The 15,276-nt window shown below is 51.2% G+C and overlaps 1 protein-coding gene, 1 long non-coding RNA gene and 2 other non-coding genes across 4 annotated transcripts in view; 2 read left to right on the plus strand and 2 right to left on the minus strand.

The window, feature by feature from the left end:
* The window catches only part of DHX37 (DEAH-box helicase 37), a 37,512-nt gene extending 25,726 nt beyond the window's left edge, over positions 1–11,786 (plus strand). The window contains 12 exon segments of the mRNA XM_021004352.2: positions 630–741; positions 1,457–1,563; positions 1,951–2,139; positions 3,881–4,005; positions 4,152–4,268; positions 5,250–5,425; positions 7,719–7,833; positions 8,150–8,287; positions 8,457–8,551; positions 8,675–8,748; positions 9,475–9,572; positions 10,350–11,786. Of these exon segments, the coding sequence (XP_020860011.1) occupies positions 630–741; positions 1,457–1,563; positions 1,951–2,139; positions 3,881–4,005; positions 4,152–4,268; positions 5,250–5,425; positions 7,719–7,833; positions 8,150–8,287; positions 8,457–8,551; positions 8,675–8,748; positions 9,475–9,572; positions 10,350–10,432 (1,429 nt within the window). The 3' untranslated portion in view covers positions 10,433–11,786.
* On the minus strand, positions 38–14,492 carry LOC144457117 (uncharacterized). Its single transcript, XR_013486460.1, has 2 exons — positions 14,241–14,492; positions 38–286 (listed from the first exon to the last, which is right to left on the minus strand). It is a non-coding gene; the product is annotated as an uncharacterized LOC144457117 (long non-coding RNA).
* On the minus strand, positions 13,021–13,092 carry TRNAA-UGC (transfer RNA alanine (anticodon UGC)). The gene has a single exon. It is a non-coding gene; the product is annotated as a tRNA-Ala (tRNA).
* On the plus strand, positions 13,434–13,505 carry TRNAD-GUC (transfer RNA aspartic acid (anticodon GUC)). Its single transcript has one exon. It is a non-coding gene; the product is annotated as a tRNA-Asp (tRNA).
* Positions 14,493–15,276: the final 784 nt, after the last annotated feature.

A 15,276-nucleotide genomic window follows, 5' to 3' on the forward strand; every position in this document is an offset into this window, starting at 1 on the left:
CACTGCCAATTTTCATTCCTATAAAAGGAGAGCGGCAACAGGGAGAATATTTTTTATTATTATGTTGCATTACTTTTTGTTACGCTCTCGACAAACATGATATTGCTGTCTTCAAAAAAGAAGGTTTCTGTGTGAAACTATGAGTCTTGATTATGTGGAGCTCGGGTTTTTGTCAGCGTATATTAAATTTAGCACGATAGTTGAAGCAATCTTGCCTCTCTCTTCTATGTGCTTCTTAAATGTTTCATTGATGCTTATGACTCCCCCCTGTAACTCCTCCTCCTCCCTAAAGAAAAAATAAAAAGTAAATACGGTCAAACAAATGATAAATTGGACACCCTCCCAATGCACTTCTCTTTGGCAGCCTAGCCCAGTGGTTAGAGTGCTGGATTTGGAGCAAAGACCCAGGTTTGAATCCCACCAATACTTACTGGCTGTATGAGCCTCAGTTTCCTCATCTGTAAGATGGGGAGGATGCTTTCACGAAGCTCACATGCAATAATTCACATACACCTGCCATCATGTGGGCAGGATTCTAGAAACTAGCATTACTTTAGAGCTTCTGAGGACTGATCAGAGGAGGCATTTGAGTCCCAGCAGGGTCTGGAGCATCTCTATGTCCCCCACAGGCTCTACTCGTCGGCCGTTTTCAGTGATTTTGAGAAGTTTTCTCCTCCTGAAATCACCCGGCGGCCCGTCGAGGATCTGGTCCTTCAGATGAAAGCTTTGAACATAGAAAAGGTGAGAGGTAGCTACTCAGGGAGCGGGCTTTTGGGAGAGAAGGTGGAATTCCCCGAAACGGAAGAGGGGCACACTCAGCTTACTGCTGTCTCTCCCGGCTGCTTTCCTGGAGGGAAGAGAGGCTTCTTAGGGTGGGAGGTCGGTTTGGAAGGGGGTGTGCTTCGGGCATGTGTGTGCGAGGCTTGTTGGGTAAAGGAAGAGACGACATGCAGGCTTTTCACAGCTGGAGATTCCATGTAGCTGGGGAACGTGGCTAAACGCTCTGGGTCAGAGAGACTGGGAATGCTGGGCTGAGCCTAATAGAGGCATGGTTACGAGGCGAAGAGGCAGAATTTTCCATGTGGGTTCCAAAAATGTTAAAAGCAAGTGGGCATTCGTTTCATTCTCTGTAGTTTTCTCTGCAGGCCTTTTGACCTGGTGCCAGTCACGTGGCAGGTGATTTATAAACTCCTGTTGGTGGTGGATCTGTTGTTTGAGGCTGACCAGGGGCGTAGGGAGAAGTGGTAGAGACGGGGTTTGACTTGATAGCAGAAAGAAGCTCGTTCGTAATTAGCGTTGTCTCAAAATTAAAGGGGAGCGATCCGCGAGAACCACAGGTGGCCCTCCTGTGAGGTGGGGCTCCAGGTCCCTGGCCTTGAACCCGATGCAGACCTTCCGGCTGTTTGCTGTATTCATTCTCATCTCTTTTCTCACTCTCCACAAATGCTTTTTATAGGTTGTCAACTTCCCGTTTCCATCCCCTCCCCCCATGGAGGCCCTGGTCGCCGCAGAGGAGTTGTTGACAGCACTCGGGGCTTTGCAGGAGCCCCTGCAGACGGGACGGTATGCTGGGCCTGGGGCTGCTGGGACTGTAGGAGAAGGCAGGGCTCAATGGGGTTAGCAGCGACACCAGCTGACCTGCTGTCTGCTCTCCTTACTCTACACACGAAGAAAGTATCACAAGCTGAATAAGGTCCAAATTGACTGTGGTCAGCTGGCTGGGCTTGGTATCAATGTGACCTGAATTCAAATCCTGTCTCACACACTCCTAGCTGGGCAAGTCATTTAACCTCTGCCTCAGTTTCCTTGTCTTCTCAGATGAGGAGGTTGGACTCTTGTGGTCTCCAAGTTCCTTTCCAGCTCTAAATCTGTGATCCTGATGACCCCTTCCCCCTCCGCTGCCTTCTCCTAAAGCCAGAAGTCAGTCACCTGCAGCATTTTTCTCCCCAGGCTGAAACAGCTGCAGGGGGCAAAGCTGAGCTGCCCAATCAGCCCCTTGGGGAGAACCATGGCCACCTTTCCGGTGGCTCCTCGTTACGCCAAGATGCTGGCCCTCAGCCAGCAGCACGAATGCCTGCCCTACATCATCACCATCGTGGCCGCCATGACGATCCGGGAGCTGTTTGAGGAGTTAGACGGGTGGGTGACGAGGGCCCACGGAGAGGGAGCCGCCATGGGCGACCTGGACAGAGCAGCAGGGTGGCATTCTGCTTGGCCTCGAGGGCTGAGCAAGTAGCAGACTTGGCCTTAATATGACAAAGGACTTCCCAGAAGGGGAGGGAGGATGTGGGGTCTCCTGATCATGTTCTTTCAGCAAAGCCTGAAGGCCATACCCACATCTGTTGTAAAAGGGATTCTGGGTCAGATTCAGGAGGCTGGGCATCACGCCGGACCAGGCGGTCCCTGCTCAGGCGGTGCTGACGCAGGTGAGGTTGGAGGTCAGGAACCCTGATTCTTGATCTGCTGCAGACTAAGTCCTTCTTAGGGATCCTGGACCTGACATTGCATAGCTAAAGAGCCCCTTTACAACGCGGGTCTCCTATTCTCTGCCACTTAACCTCCCCAGTTATTAGCCCCCCCCCGGTCCCCCCTGCAAAAAAACCTCATATTATATATGTGTGTGTATTGGTATTTATTTGTCTTTGAATATGCTGCAAATCCTCCAGTAGAAGGAGAGCTGCTGCTTTGCCCTCTCACTTTGTCTAGCACATAGCAGGTACTAAAAAAATTCTTATTGAATTTACCTGAATGTAAATGTAAATTCAAACCCACATCCTCACTTATTACACAAGCCCTTCCACTTCATTGAATTCAGCAAGCCTTTCTAAAGCACCTACTGTGTGCCTGGCAAGTGCTGTGGCAGGTCCTGGGGAGACAGGGACAGAACAGTGAAGAATTCCTGACCCACTTCCCAGAGCTGACGGTTACCTCAGCTTACAATACGGTCACAAAGAAATAAGGTGTTTTTGAAACATTTCTGTATGAGTATGCATGTATGCATGTAGATATGTATATACCCACATACATGTATATACATACAAGTATGTAGAAATAAAATGTTTAAACTCATAGACATTTCTTTTATATACACATGTATGTATGTGTGTGCGTGTGTGTATATACACACACGCACACACACACCCCTGTGTATACGTAAACATATGTACAGTTAGGTGTGTATGTATGTGTGTGTGGATAACCATGCATCCATACACATGAAAAAAATATTTAAACATTTTATGCATGTGTGTATATATGTATAGTATGTACATATATATATAACATATACATTATGTGCACATGCATATCTGCACACAGATTAAAATGTTTACACTATATGTACAGTGCACATGTAAATATACAGTGCTGTGTGTATACATGTAAGCATGTAGATATGGATCGTATATACACATGCATATGTGCATGTATAAATCAACCCGTCTAGCTCACATGTATGCGTGCACATGTACACATGTTGGGGGGGGCACAGATGGGGTAGGGAGGAGAGAGGAAATGGCCTCTCACAGGAGGCCGCCCCGAAGCGGAGCCTTGAAGGGGGCTCAGGTTTCTAGCAGCCAGGATGATGGGGGGAGGGGTGGCACTTCAGGTGTGGAGGGCGGATAGCCTGTGCGCAAAACGAACACTGCATCACAGCGATTTTAAAGAGGCTCATCTGGTGTGAGCGCCTGGCGCCTGAGAGGGAGCGTGTGGAGTCCGGTAGGGAGGGAAGGAGCCTGCCTTTCCTCCTCGAGGCGATGGGGAGCCCCTGATGCTTCCAGAGGCATGGAGGGCATAGTCAGCCCGCTGCCTCCTTCGAGCTTGCTCTTGCCTCCTCTGAGAGCTGATATGTTAGGTGTCGCTTGTGCTCATGTGCTCACAGACCGGCTGCCAGCGAGCAGGAGCAGGCCCAGCTGAAGGGGAAGAAGGCGCGTGTGTCCCAGATGCAGAGACTGTGGGCTGGCCAGGGAGCCTCGCTGAAGCTGGGTGACATGATGGTGCTGCTCGGTACGCATGCCCCTTGCCCTGCTGGGCTGTGTGGGCATCCCCAGCCTCCGCCTGGCCCACCTGGGCACTCCCTGTGAATGTGTGTGAGATGGATGGGTGAGGCCCGGCCAGGGTGTGGACCCACCCTGCTCGTCCTTGTCTTGTAGGCGCAGTGGGGGCCTGCGAGTACTCGGGCTGCACGCCACGATTCTGCGAAGCCAACGGTCTGCGGTACAAGGCCATGTTGGAGGTGCGGCGGCTTCGGGGGCAGCTGACGACAGCAGGTACCTCCCACTCTGAGCTGTAGGCCGCTTTAGGAAGGGCCGGGAGGCCTTCGGCGTCCCCCGCCCATCTTCTCAGCCTCTCACGGGGCCTTCTCACCCTCCCGTGCACCTTCCTCCCTGCAGCCTCGCTGCTGCTGCCCCTGCCTTTTCAGGGGGTTAGGCTTCCTTTGTTTCTGAGGTCATGGGGGCTGGGGTCATGAGCAGAGCAGGAGAGGAGCCTGCAGAGGCTTCCCAAGGGGCCCTTTGAGGGACAGAGAGGTTCAGGGTCATGCAGCTCACTCCTCTAGAGAGGGAAAACTGGATTAGAACCCTCTGGCCCTCACTGGCTAAGTGACCCTGGCAGAGCAAAGACCTGCAGTCGACATAGCCAAGGCCTAGTGGACAGAGCTGGCCTGGGAGTCAGCAAGACCTGGCTACAGATCCTGCCTCTGCCGTGTGTTGGCTGTGTGGCCCTGGGCCAGTCACCGGCTAAGACGGTAACATTCAGAGGAGGAGCTCTGCAGCACTTGTGGAAGGGGTCTTCTCACTGGGAGCTCCTGGTATCAGTGGCGTCCTAGCTAGGAGCCAAGTGGATAGAGCATTGGGCCTGGAGTCAGGAAGGCCCGAGTTCAAGTGTGGCCTCGAAACAGTTACGACTGCTGGCTAGCACTTAGCTGCCGCTTGCCATGTGCCAGGAACTGTGTAAATGTTTGACCCTTATCTGGTCCTTGCAGCAGGCCTGGGAGGTTGGCGCTGTTAGGGTCCCTGTTTTACAGTTGAGGCAGACAGATTGAAGTGACTTGCCTAGGGTCACAGGGCTGCCTCGTCTGAGGTGGGCTTGCCTCCTGCCTCAGGTCTTGTTCCCATAGCCCGCTTGTAGGCAGAGCAGGGGGCATGTTCCCAAGGCACTCACAGGCTCAGTGAAATCCCCAGGCAATTTCCCAGGCTCTTGCTGTTTCCTCACCTCAGGGGTCTTTCCCTCTTTGTCTCGGGCTCCATCAGTGACCTCCATCAGTGAGCACGCTGCAGGCCTCTTTGTGGACCCCAAAATGAAGCCCCCAAACGAAGACCAGGTGAATTTTCTGCGGCAGATGGTGCTGGCCGGCTTGGGCGATCACGTCGCCAGGCGTATCCAGAGCGAGGAGCTGCTTGATGAAAAGTGGAAGAATGGCTATAAGGTAGGTGCCCGCCCCCAAGGCTGTGGCTTCACTCGCCAGGGCGCTGTGCCCCAGCCGCGTCCCCGGCTCCCATCACCATCGGGCGAGCGCTGTCTGCAGCAGAAAGGGGCCCGCCAGCTTCTTCATTTATCTTGTCTCTGCTGATTTTTGTAATCAGTTCTTTCATTAAAAACATTAATGCGGCCAACGAACCTTGGCTGCTGTTCACACTTGTGAGTTAAGGCCCCCTCAGGACCCTTTGTCCTTGTCCTCCCACGAATGTAGAGCGTGGCTTCCGTTTTCGCGGTTCTGTGGCGCTGGGTGTTCTTTGTTTCCTAAGGTCCCTCTGGGTCCCTCTCAGACTCGTCCGTCCTCACACATCATGGTTGCGGTATTCCCTCCCACCAGTGTCCTCCTAGCTGGCCTTCATTTCTGCATAGCTCCCCATTGAGCCTTCCAATACTTGTAACAAAGAATAAAACATAAGTGGCAACAACAGCAGTATGGAAAGTTAAACAGCTGTGAAAGACGTCAGAACTCTGAGGGACCCGGTGACCAGTCACAATCCCAGGAGACCCCTCAGAACAGACCCTGCCCCTTACCTGTTAGAGAGCTGCTGAGCTTGGGGGCTTGTCCTAGAAGTGGCCCGTGCGGGCATGTGTTTTACTTGACTGTACATGTTCATAACTGGGATTTTGTTTTTCTTTCTGTCTCATTTGGGGGTGGAGAGAGAAATTAGATTTTCAGTGATTGAAAAATATTAAAATTTAATTAAAATTTTTTAAAAAATCAGTTCAGCCATGAGCCTACACATCAAGGGTGTCCAACAGTATATGCAATAATACATTTGCATAGCCCCCCACTTTTGCAAAAAATGGTGGGCAAGTGGATTTTTTTCTGTCAAACTAGGTCATGGTAAGTAACACACTCCTTATTTATTTAACCATTCTGCTGCTGTTGGGTGTTGTAAGTTGTCTCCAGTTATTGGTAACCAGATGGATGGCTGTTATGAGAATCTTGGCACAGAGAGCTCTCTATTTGGTTGCAGTAGGACTTTTCGGATGTATTTCCCACAGTGGAATATTATTTTTGTTACTTTTACTTAATGCCACCAGGTTGCTGTCCCAAAAGATCCACTAGTGATGAATGGGTATGTGTGTCCCATATTTTTATATCCTTGTTTGCTAGATGCCCAGTGGATAGAACAGATGCCTGAGTTCAAATCCAGCCTCAGACACTTTCTAGCACCTGCCTGGCTCAGTTTCCTACCTCCCAGGGTGGTTGTTAAGCTTAAATGAGGTAATACTTGGAAGGCACTTAGTACAGCGCCTGATGCGTAGTAGGCCTTTTATCCTTGTTCTCCTCCCCCTCCTCCTCCATTCCCTCCTCTGTGGAGTGTTAACTCAGCCAGTGGGTGTATCCATCGGATCATTTTGGGGTTTTTATTCTGCTCATCAGCATCGTGATTTTGGGAAGGTGTTGACGTAAAGGGCACAGTCAGACATCAGACCTCCCGCGCTCCGTTGCTGGGGGGTGACCTCTGATCTACGAACATTCTCTGTTTTCCCCAGATGAAAGTATTTAGAGCTAACCCAGGCCTTGTGGTCGTCCAGTCCACTCTCTCCATTTTACAGATGAGGAAACAGAACCGGTGAGCTTAGGTGAAATGCCCACGGTCACACAGGTAGTAAGGTCTGAGGCAGGATTTGGCCTCATGCTCCCTGACTCCCAGTGCAGCGCTCTCTTTCCACTGTAGCACAAAGCCCAGATCTGGGCACAGCCAGCTGTCCTGGCCAGACCAGGGTCCCTCCGTCCTGTGCTGAGACACCATCATCCCCAAACCTGCCAGGGACAAACGGACACATTCATAGTTGTGTCCCGAGCCGGCCAGAGGCAGAGGGCTAGTGCCTGGGCTCTTCCCATCTAGTGTGTCCGACTCTGCCCACGTCCCAGATCCTCTGGGTGTGCACCCACAAGCTCAGAGACACTGAGGGATTTTTTCAGGGTCACACAGCCATCCAGCACTGAGCTGGGATTCTCTGGGCAGCAATGTGGGACAGTGGAATGGTAGGTGTGTGCTGTATCTGGCATAAGAGGACCCGGGTTTAAACGCTGCTTTTGCCATTCGCCCTCTGTGTGTCCTCAACCACTTCCTTTCCCTAGGCCTCAGTTTCCCTATCTGTAAAATGAGGGGACTGGACTCAGTAACCTTTAAGGCTGCTTCTACCTCCCAGCCTGGCACTTTGGAATCTGAGTGTCTGATTGATGATTTCCTGTGCCTCCCTTTTTATTTTGGGTGCCCGCCTCTCTGTAGACCCCTCTGCTCGATGATCCTGTCTTCATCCACCCCAGCTCAGTCCTCTTCAAAGAGCTCCCCGAGTTTGTGGTCTATCAGGAGATTGTGGAAACCACCAAGATGTACATGAGAGGTAGGCAGCTGGGGAAGGGAGGCAGCGCCCGGCCAGGCCTTCTGACCCTAGGGCCGGGCGGCCTCCCAGCAGTGAGCACCTGAGCCCTGGCGGCGCCAGTCTCAGGCTTCCCTTTTCTACTGGCCTTTGACCCGTCTGTGCATTGGTTTCCTCTTGTGTAAAATGAGGGCATTGGCCAGGATGGGCTCTGAGGTCCCAGGTCTCAGAGATTTGGTCCTGTCCCAGTGGTTGCTGGAGCTGCCGTCCCCCATCCTGGTCTGCCTCCACAGGATGCCAGCAGCCAGGCAGTGTTTATGCCTCCTGTGTCCTTCTCCAGGGGTCTCTGCAGTTGAAGCCACGTGGATTCCGGTCCTGCTGCCTTCTTACTGCCACTTTGAAAAGCCCCTCGAGGACCCTCCCCCCTCCTACTGCTCCAAGACTGGCCGGGTCGTGTGTCACCGGGCCAGCACCTTCTGTGAGTGTGGGGTGGGGAGGGGGTGGTCCCTTGTCTCTCCCGTGACTGCCTCACCAGAAGCCCTGGGGTTATGGGGATGATGGCTTGCAGTGGGACACCTGTCGCTTGGGCCCCCGGTTCTCCTGCCGGGGTGGTGACCTGCTAATGGAGGTGTGCCTCCGCCTTGCAGATCGCGTGGGCTGGCAGCTCCCTGCCGTGCAGGTGGACTACCCCGAGGGGCTCGAGCGCTACAAGTTCTTTGCCAAGTTTTTCCTGGAAGGAGAGGTAGACAGCCCCCTTTTCCTTGGAAGGTGTGGGAAGCGTTTGGGGTCCGGGGCCCTGGGGCAACAACAGGAGACGGAGCAAACCCCCCTCTCACCAGACTGGCCTCCTTCCTCCCCCATTCAGGTCTTTAAAAAGCTCGCCCGGCACAGAAGCTGCTTGTTGTCGAGCCCGAGCACGATGCTCAAGACTTGGGCCAAGTAAGTGGTGTTTGTAGAGATGAGCATTGGAGGGCTGGGCCCGAGCCTTCTTTGGGGGCCCGGGAGGAAGGGCTGGCCTCTTCAGTCAGGCATCAAGCGGTGCCCTCTTCTTTGCTGTGTTCTTTTCCACTGGCCTCTCCTCCTTTCTCTCCCTCACCTCTCCTGTTCGGCCCTCCCCCTCTGCCTCAGGCCTGTCCATGAGCCCTTCAGACTTTGCTTCGTCTTTTTGTCTGTTTGCTTTGTTTTGTTTTTGCTGAGGCAGCTGGGGAAGTGACTTGGCATCTAGTAAGTGTCAAGTGTCTGAGGGTGGATTTGAACTCAAGCCTTCCTGAGTCCAGGGCCAGTACTCTACCCACTGCACTACCCAGCTGCCCCGCAGTGCCCTTTTCCCCCATACCGTACAACTTGGAGGCTGACAAACGACCCTACACGTTCCCCTCCCTTTTTCCTTTGGGTGGAGAGTGGCAGTCTCAGTTTGCCAGAGGCCTAAGGGGCGGCTTCTGTATTATTTACCTTCTCTCTGCTGGCCTTGGGGAGCAGAGCTCCTTGGGCCTGTGGGCCTCAGCCTTTTTGACCCAGGGACTGACCAGAGGGAGCCACCTGAGCCTCTGCTGCCCTTTTGTCAGGGACACACCCAGGCTGGCTCGGGTCCTGGGGGTGAGGACGAGCAGGTGTCTCTGCCAGTTCTGGATCTGACTGGTATTTGGGGGGACTCTTGACCTTCAGGCTCCAGCCCAGGACAGAGAGCCTCCTGAAAGCCCTGGTTTCAAAGAAGGCGGATTGCCGAGAGGCTTTAAAAAAGGCCTGGAAGCAGGAGCCCAAGTGTAAGTATGAGACCAGCCCTGAATGTCCCACCCGAAGCCCAGGTCTGGTCAGGGGGACACACCTGCCAGTTGCACGGCCCTTCAGTTTCTGGGCTAAAGCCTGGATTTGGTTTATTTCTCCTTTAAAAAGAATAAGGGAGGTCGCTAAGGGATGCCGTGGATGGAACGCTGGACCGCGTCAGAAAGTCCCGAGTTCAGAATCAGTGGAAAGAGCCTGGGACATGGGTCAGGAGATCCATGGGTTTGAATCCCTCCTCTGACACCAGTGGGGTGAAGCCCTCTCTCAGCCTCAGTTTCCTCTTCCATAAAATGGGGCTAAGAGGAGCACCTGCCTCCCAGGGTTGTGAGGATTGAGTGAGAGCATCTGTGTGAAGTGCTCGCTCCATCAGTGCCGGCTGTTCTCTGAGGCTGCGTCAAAAGAATCGGTTACATTGTGACAGCAGCCAAAGACATTTACAAAGCACTTTACCCCATGAGCTAGGTTGTGTAAGAGTTATCAGGGCCCCATTTTCCAGGTGAGGAAACTGAGACTGAGAACGGTGAAATGACACGCCCTAGTCACACCAGTAGTGTCAGAGGTGGGATGCAGACCCCAAACTCCTGACACCCAAGTCCGGGGCTCTTCCCACTGAATGCTGAGGCCTAGTCCCCTCCCCAGAGCTCCAGGGACCTCCGGCCTGCCCTAGAGAGCCAGCTAGGGTTGTGGCAGGCAGGTGAGTGCAGGGAGGAACCCCAGGCTGTTTTCTTTGCAACTAACTGATCTCTGGTCTCTTTCAGATTTGCTGTCTGAGTATTGTGAGTGGCTCCCCCAGGCCATACACAATGAAGTCTCCACACTTTGGCCCCCCTGCAAACCCTGAGCCTCCCGAACCCTCGCCAGCTTCTGGCTTTTCCTGTGGCACCAGGCCTTTCACTGGGCCGGGGAGGCACCAGGCCTCTTTCTGAAGGACTCAGTGCCTGTTCCCCTGGTACAGAGTGTGAATCGTCTTGGGTGGCCCTGGCGTGCTCCGAGGAAGCAGATCTAAATCTCTGAAGCCAGGCTCCATCTCCTTCTGTCTGCATGACACAGCCCACAGTAATCCTGGATTTTCTGGTCTGACTTTTTAGGAGTGTTATTACAGCCTTGTGAGCTGGGCCCATAGACTGTGTCACCTCCCAGTACCTTCTGGTTTTTCACCTCTCTTCTCACCTCCTGCCTTCCTGGGCTCCCTGTGGCTGCTCTCTTCCCTCTCCCAGGTGTCCTTCCCTCGTCTGCCACAGGGTCTTCCTACCCCCAGATCTGTGCAGGTCACTTTCCTCCTCTGGAAGCACTTGGGGCCCCCATTTTCTATAGGAGGGAGACAGACTCCCCTTCTTTGCTATTTAAGGCCTTCACAGTTGGGCTCGGCCCAGCCTAGCCTGTGTCTCCAGACTGGTGACATGATTTGGTCCAGGGCTCTTCCCAGCAGTCTGATTTCTGCCTCCCCTCCTTGATGACACCAACCACCCTGCCATGCCCGGAATGCTTTCCTCCTTTACCAGTCTTTGAGAGCCCCTCAATCCTGTCGAGGTTGTGGTGCTACCACCTTCCAGAGACCTTTCCTAATTACCTGGGTTTACTGCCACCATATCCTGTCCCCTGCCCCCACTTCTCTGTGGATGTTGTATGTAGTTTAGATTTACTGGACCGTGAACATCTTGTACCCCTCAGGTGGACTGTAAGCTTCTTGAGGGCAGGGACTATCTCACTTTTATACTTAGATCTCCAGGACCTAGTGCAGTATCTGTTATGAACTAAAACTTTGTCCTTTTCTTGTTAAATTATTTTTTTTATTTCTAACTTCAAAATGAGCATTTCTATCTTCCCTTCCTAACTGCATGGGACTGAGTATTCCTCTCCTGTCCTCTCCCCTTTTCCACTCCCTTAGATCTAATCTCTTTGAGCACTAGGGGCACATCTCACGCTTTATTGGATTCCCGAGTCCCTTGCGCAGACAGGCCCTCAATAAACATTTCTTTAGCTCGTCCTCCCCTCCCACAATCACCAAATTCCAGTCCTCACTCACTGGAGACAAGGGGGAACTGGTCTCCCCATTTCCCTTGTACCTCACCCCTAATTGTGATGGCAGTAGGAATGAACACCAAGAAGTAGGTTATTCCTGAGAAAGCAAATCCTTTTCTTATGCTAGCTGATGTAAATAGACATTTGGTTGAAATAAATATATTTAACTAATATTCTGGATTGTGGTGTTTCTGCTCGTTTCAGGGAGGTACAGGGGAAAGGGCTTACGGCCTGGAGCCAGCCTGCGTTCAGACCCTGGCTGAGCCACCTACTTTCTGATGCTGGGCAAATCATTTGACGTCTCTAGGCTTCATTTTGCTTGTCTGTAAAAGGAAGGTATTGAACTAGTTGACTTCTGGAGTTGGCTGTCTGGCCTGGGGGAAGGGAGAGCAATAAATTCAGTCCAGGGCTCCAGTGTATTAGCTAGCCTTGCCACGTTGTTGGGATCTGCTCCTTTTAGACGTGCATCCGTCTCTACCTTCCGCCATAGAGAAGGGTGCTTGATGTGGGATTTAAAGGGAATTCACTTGACCAATTCAAGGCAGCACTTTCTGGGCAACTTACTGGTTAGAGCAGGGGTCCTTAACCTTTTTTGTGTCCTGGGCTCCTTTAGCAGTCTGGCAAAGCCTGTGGAATTTCTCAGGATAATGTTTTTAAGCACATCAAGTAGAGGTAAAATAGTCTAAAAATTACTTTGAAAACTATTGCAATATCACTTTTCTTTGTATTCATATAACTTCTTAATAACTGTGTCTCACACAGACGTAGAGAGAGATTCCAAGTTCACAGACCACCCAGAGATCTATTCAGCATCCCAGTGCTGGTACAGTAAGGGGACTTGCCCAGAGTCACACAGTACTGCTTTGGAAGCAGGACTGGAGCCCAGCCCATGGAGGGTTCAGGGACCACTTCTCTGTCCCCGACACTACACACCCTCTAGCTGTCTGATTTACAGATAAGTCCATACGCACAGATTGATTGCATGGGCTCAGCAATAGTTTTTAGCCGGGATTGGGATGCACCGCTAGAAAGGTTTGGTGGCACTATCCTAAACCGTCCCAGGAGAATGAGAGACCCCATGACTCGTGATTCCGCATGAGGATGCACGGAGGATGCACCTCTGTTGGGTGTCAGGCCCAAGCTTGGGGCAGAGGGAGAGAAGAGCATCCGCAAAGTGGGCCCAACCTTTCGCAGCTCAGCCTGCTGTCTCTGGCCACTAGGGGGAGCCGGAGGGCAGGCAGACCCCCTCCTTTTCTGTGCCGCAGCCCGGCTGGCTTACCGGGCAAGGATGCTTAGGCGCTTTTGAGTTAGAGTGGGCCCCTCCCCCCAACTTTAGAGGTCAAATGTAAGGGGGGAAAAGAAGAAAGAAAGAAAGAGAAGAAAAAAAGGGAAAAAATGTAAGCGCTTTGGAGATGCCGGGGATTGAACCCGGGACCTCATACATGCAAAGCATGCGCTCTACCACTGAGCTACATCCCCACGCCCGTTAGCTGCATTTTCTGCCAAGGATGGTGTAGGAAGGCATTTCCTTTTTTTTTTTTATGAAGGGTTTTTTTTTTGCCTGTTTGTTGTCTTTGCACAAACATTGGGGGGATTTCTACTGGTAGGAAGAAGTACCTTTGCAAATGGAGAGCAGAGGGGAGTGAGGGGGTGCCACTGGTGCAAGTTGCAAGACCTAGGGTACAATGCAAGCCCCCAGGCCTGACCCCTGAATTCCATCCTGCTCACACATATATCTGGAGACTGCAGGAACACGTGGCAGAGGACCGAGACACGTGGTAAATACATGGGGGCTCCTGAAGGCGACTGAATAAGGCCTATCCTCGTTAGTATAGTGGTAAGTATCCCCGCCTGTCACGCGGGAGACCGGGGTTCGATTCCCCGACGGGGAGGCTGTGCTCGTTTTTCCTCTATCCAAGGAGGAAAATCTAAAATTGAGGCAGCAGAAAGGAATTCTATTCTGAAAGAGACATTCTCTAAAGCCTAGGAATCTAGAAGACTTTGAGGAAAAGCATGCGTTCTTTTTTTCTTTCCTTTTCGAAAATGCATTCTTGCTTTCCAGCCTGACCTCGGGAGCGCGTGAGAAAATTGCAATACTGCAACTTTATAAAGTCAGACGGAGTTCATCTGCAGGTTGATTTTGCTGAACTGCAGGGTTTCCCACTTCCCCTTTTTTTTTCTCTTTTCTGTAACAAAGGAGGGCTTGTTGAGTAGGAAACTCGGGAGGGGGCGGATATATTCAGAAATAGTCATAAAAAAACCAAAAGATAAAAATATAATTTAAAATATTTTAAGATATCATATACTTATATAGGGCTTTCCTAGACAAAGCTTCATACATGAATGAGTGTATTTAGCCTCAAAGCGGACCTGGGGGGGGGAGGTGTAGATGGTGCAGTAATTATTATTCGCATTGATCAGAATCAAAGCACTTTGCAAACCTTAAAGCACTCTCTAAATGCTAGGTATTGTAAGCTATTACTTTTTACAAATAGGGAAACTGAGGCTCAGAGCAGTATGGTCATCCAGCTCATAAATGTCAAGGGCAGAACTGGAACTCGGGTCTCCAAGTCAATTAATCAACACGTCTATATTAAGTGCCTACTCTGTGCCAGGCAGGGTCCTACCTTCTTCCTGGGGTCCAAAGGCAAAAGGGAGCCAGTCCCCGCCCATACATTCTAACAGTGGGACGGCATCCTCCCGCATGCTCTGTCTTCCCACTGCTTCAGAGACACCTCGCTCTCCTGGTTCTCCTCCCTCTGCCTTGACAATAGCTCTCCCTGACCGCTGATCCTCTCCTCCCCCCTGCCAATCATCTCCAGATGCTCCGGTATAAAACTTGGGCGTCCACGGTTGTCAGCATGTTGTTTCCCCATTAGACTGTGAGGTCCTCGAGGTCAGGCACTATCCTTTGCCTTTCTTTGTATCCCCAGCCCTTAGCACAGTGCCTGGCATATAGTAGGCGCGTAATAAATGCTTGTAAACCTGATTTGGTGTTCCTCAAGGTTTCATCCTTAACCATGCTTACCAATTAGCTCCCATAACCTCTGAAGACAAGTCCCGAATTTCTATCTCCGTTTGTAATTATTCTCCTGGAAGCTCCAACCCCACGTCTCCAAATGTTCCAGGACTAGTTTAACCAACCAGTAGAATGTAAGCTCAAATCCAGCCACTGAGAGAGAGAGAGAGAGAGAGAGAGAGAGAGAGAGAGAGAGAGAGAGAGAGAGAGAGAGAGAGAGAGAGAGAGTGTGTGTGTACTGCTTCTGCTTTCTTTAATACTGGGATTAAAAACTTATTGTGAGTCTCCAAAAAAGGACATTTGTAAAGTGTTTTTTGTTTATATAAATATAGTAGGGGGGTGGGCAGGGTAAGCCGAGGAACAAGGTCAACTGAAGGAATCAGGAATAATAATATTTATTATAATTAATTATAAATATTAAAAAATATGTAAGTAATTATGATAATTAATAAAAATGATTGTTGAATTTAGTTGAACTATACGGTTCCACAGGTATTTCAAAGGCATGATGTCTAACATCGAGTTCAGTATTTTTTCACCCAAAACTCTGTCTTCTGGCACCTCCCTTCACTCTCTCTCCCCTAATGGAAACCTTCCATCAGTTTACCTAGATGAGGTAATAATGTTTATAAGGTAATTTTGAA

This window comes from Phascolarctos cinereus, unplaced genomic scaffold (assembly GCF_003287225.1).
Source record: "Phascolarctos cinereus isolate Bilbo 61053 unplaced genomic scaffold, phaCin_HiC Scaffold_4;HRSCAF=312, whole genome shotgun sequence".
NCBI lineage: Eukaryota > Metazoa > Chordata > Mammalia > Diprotodontia > Phascolarctidae > Phascolarctos > Phascolarctos cinereus.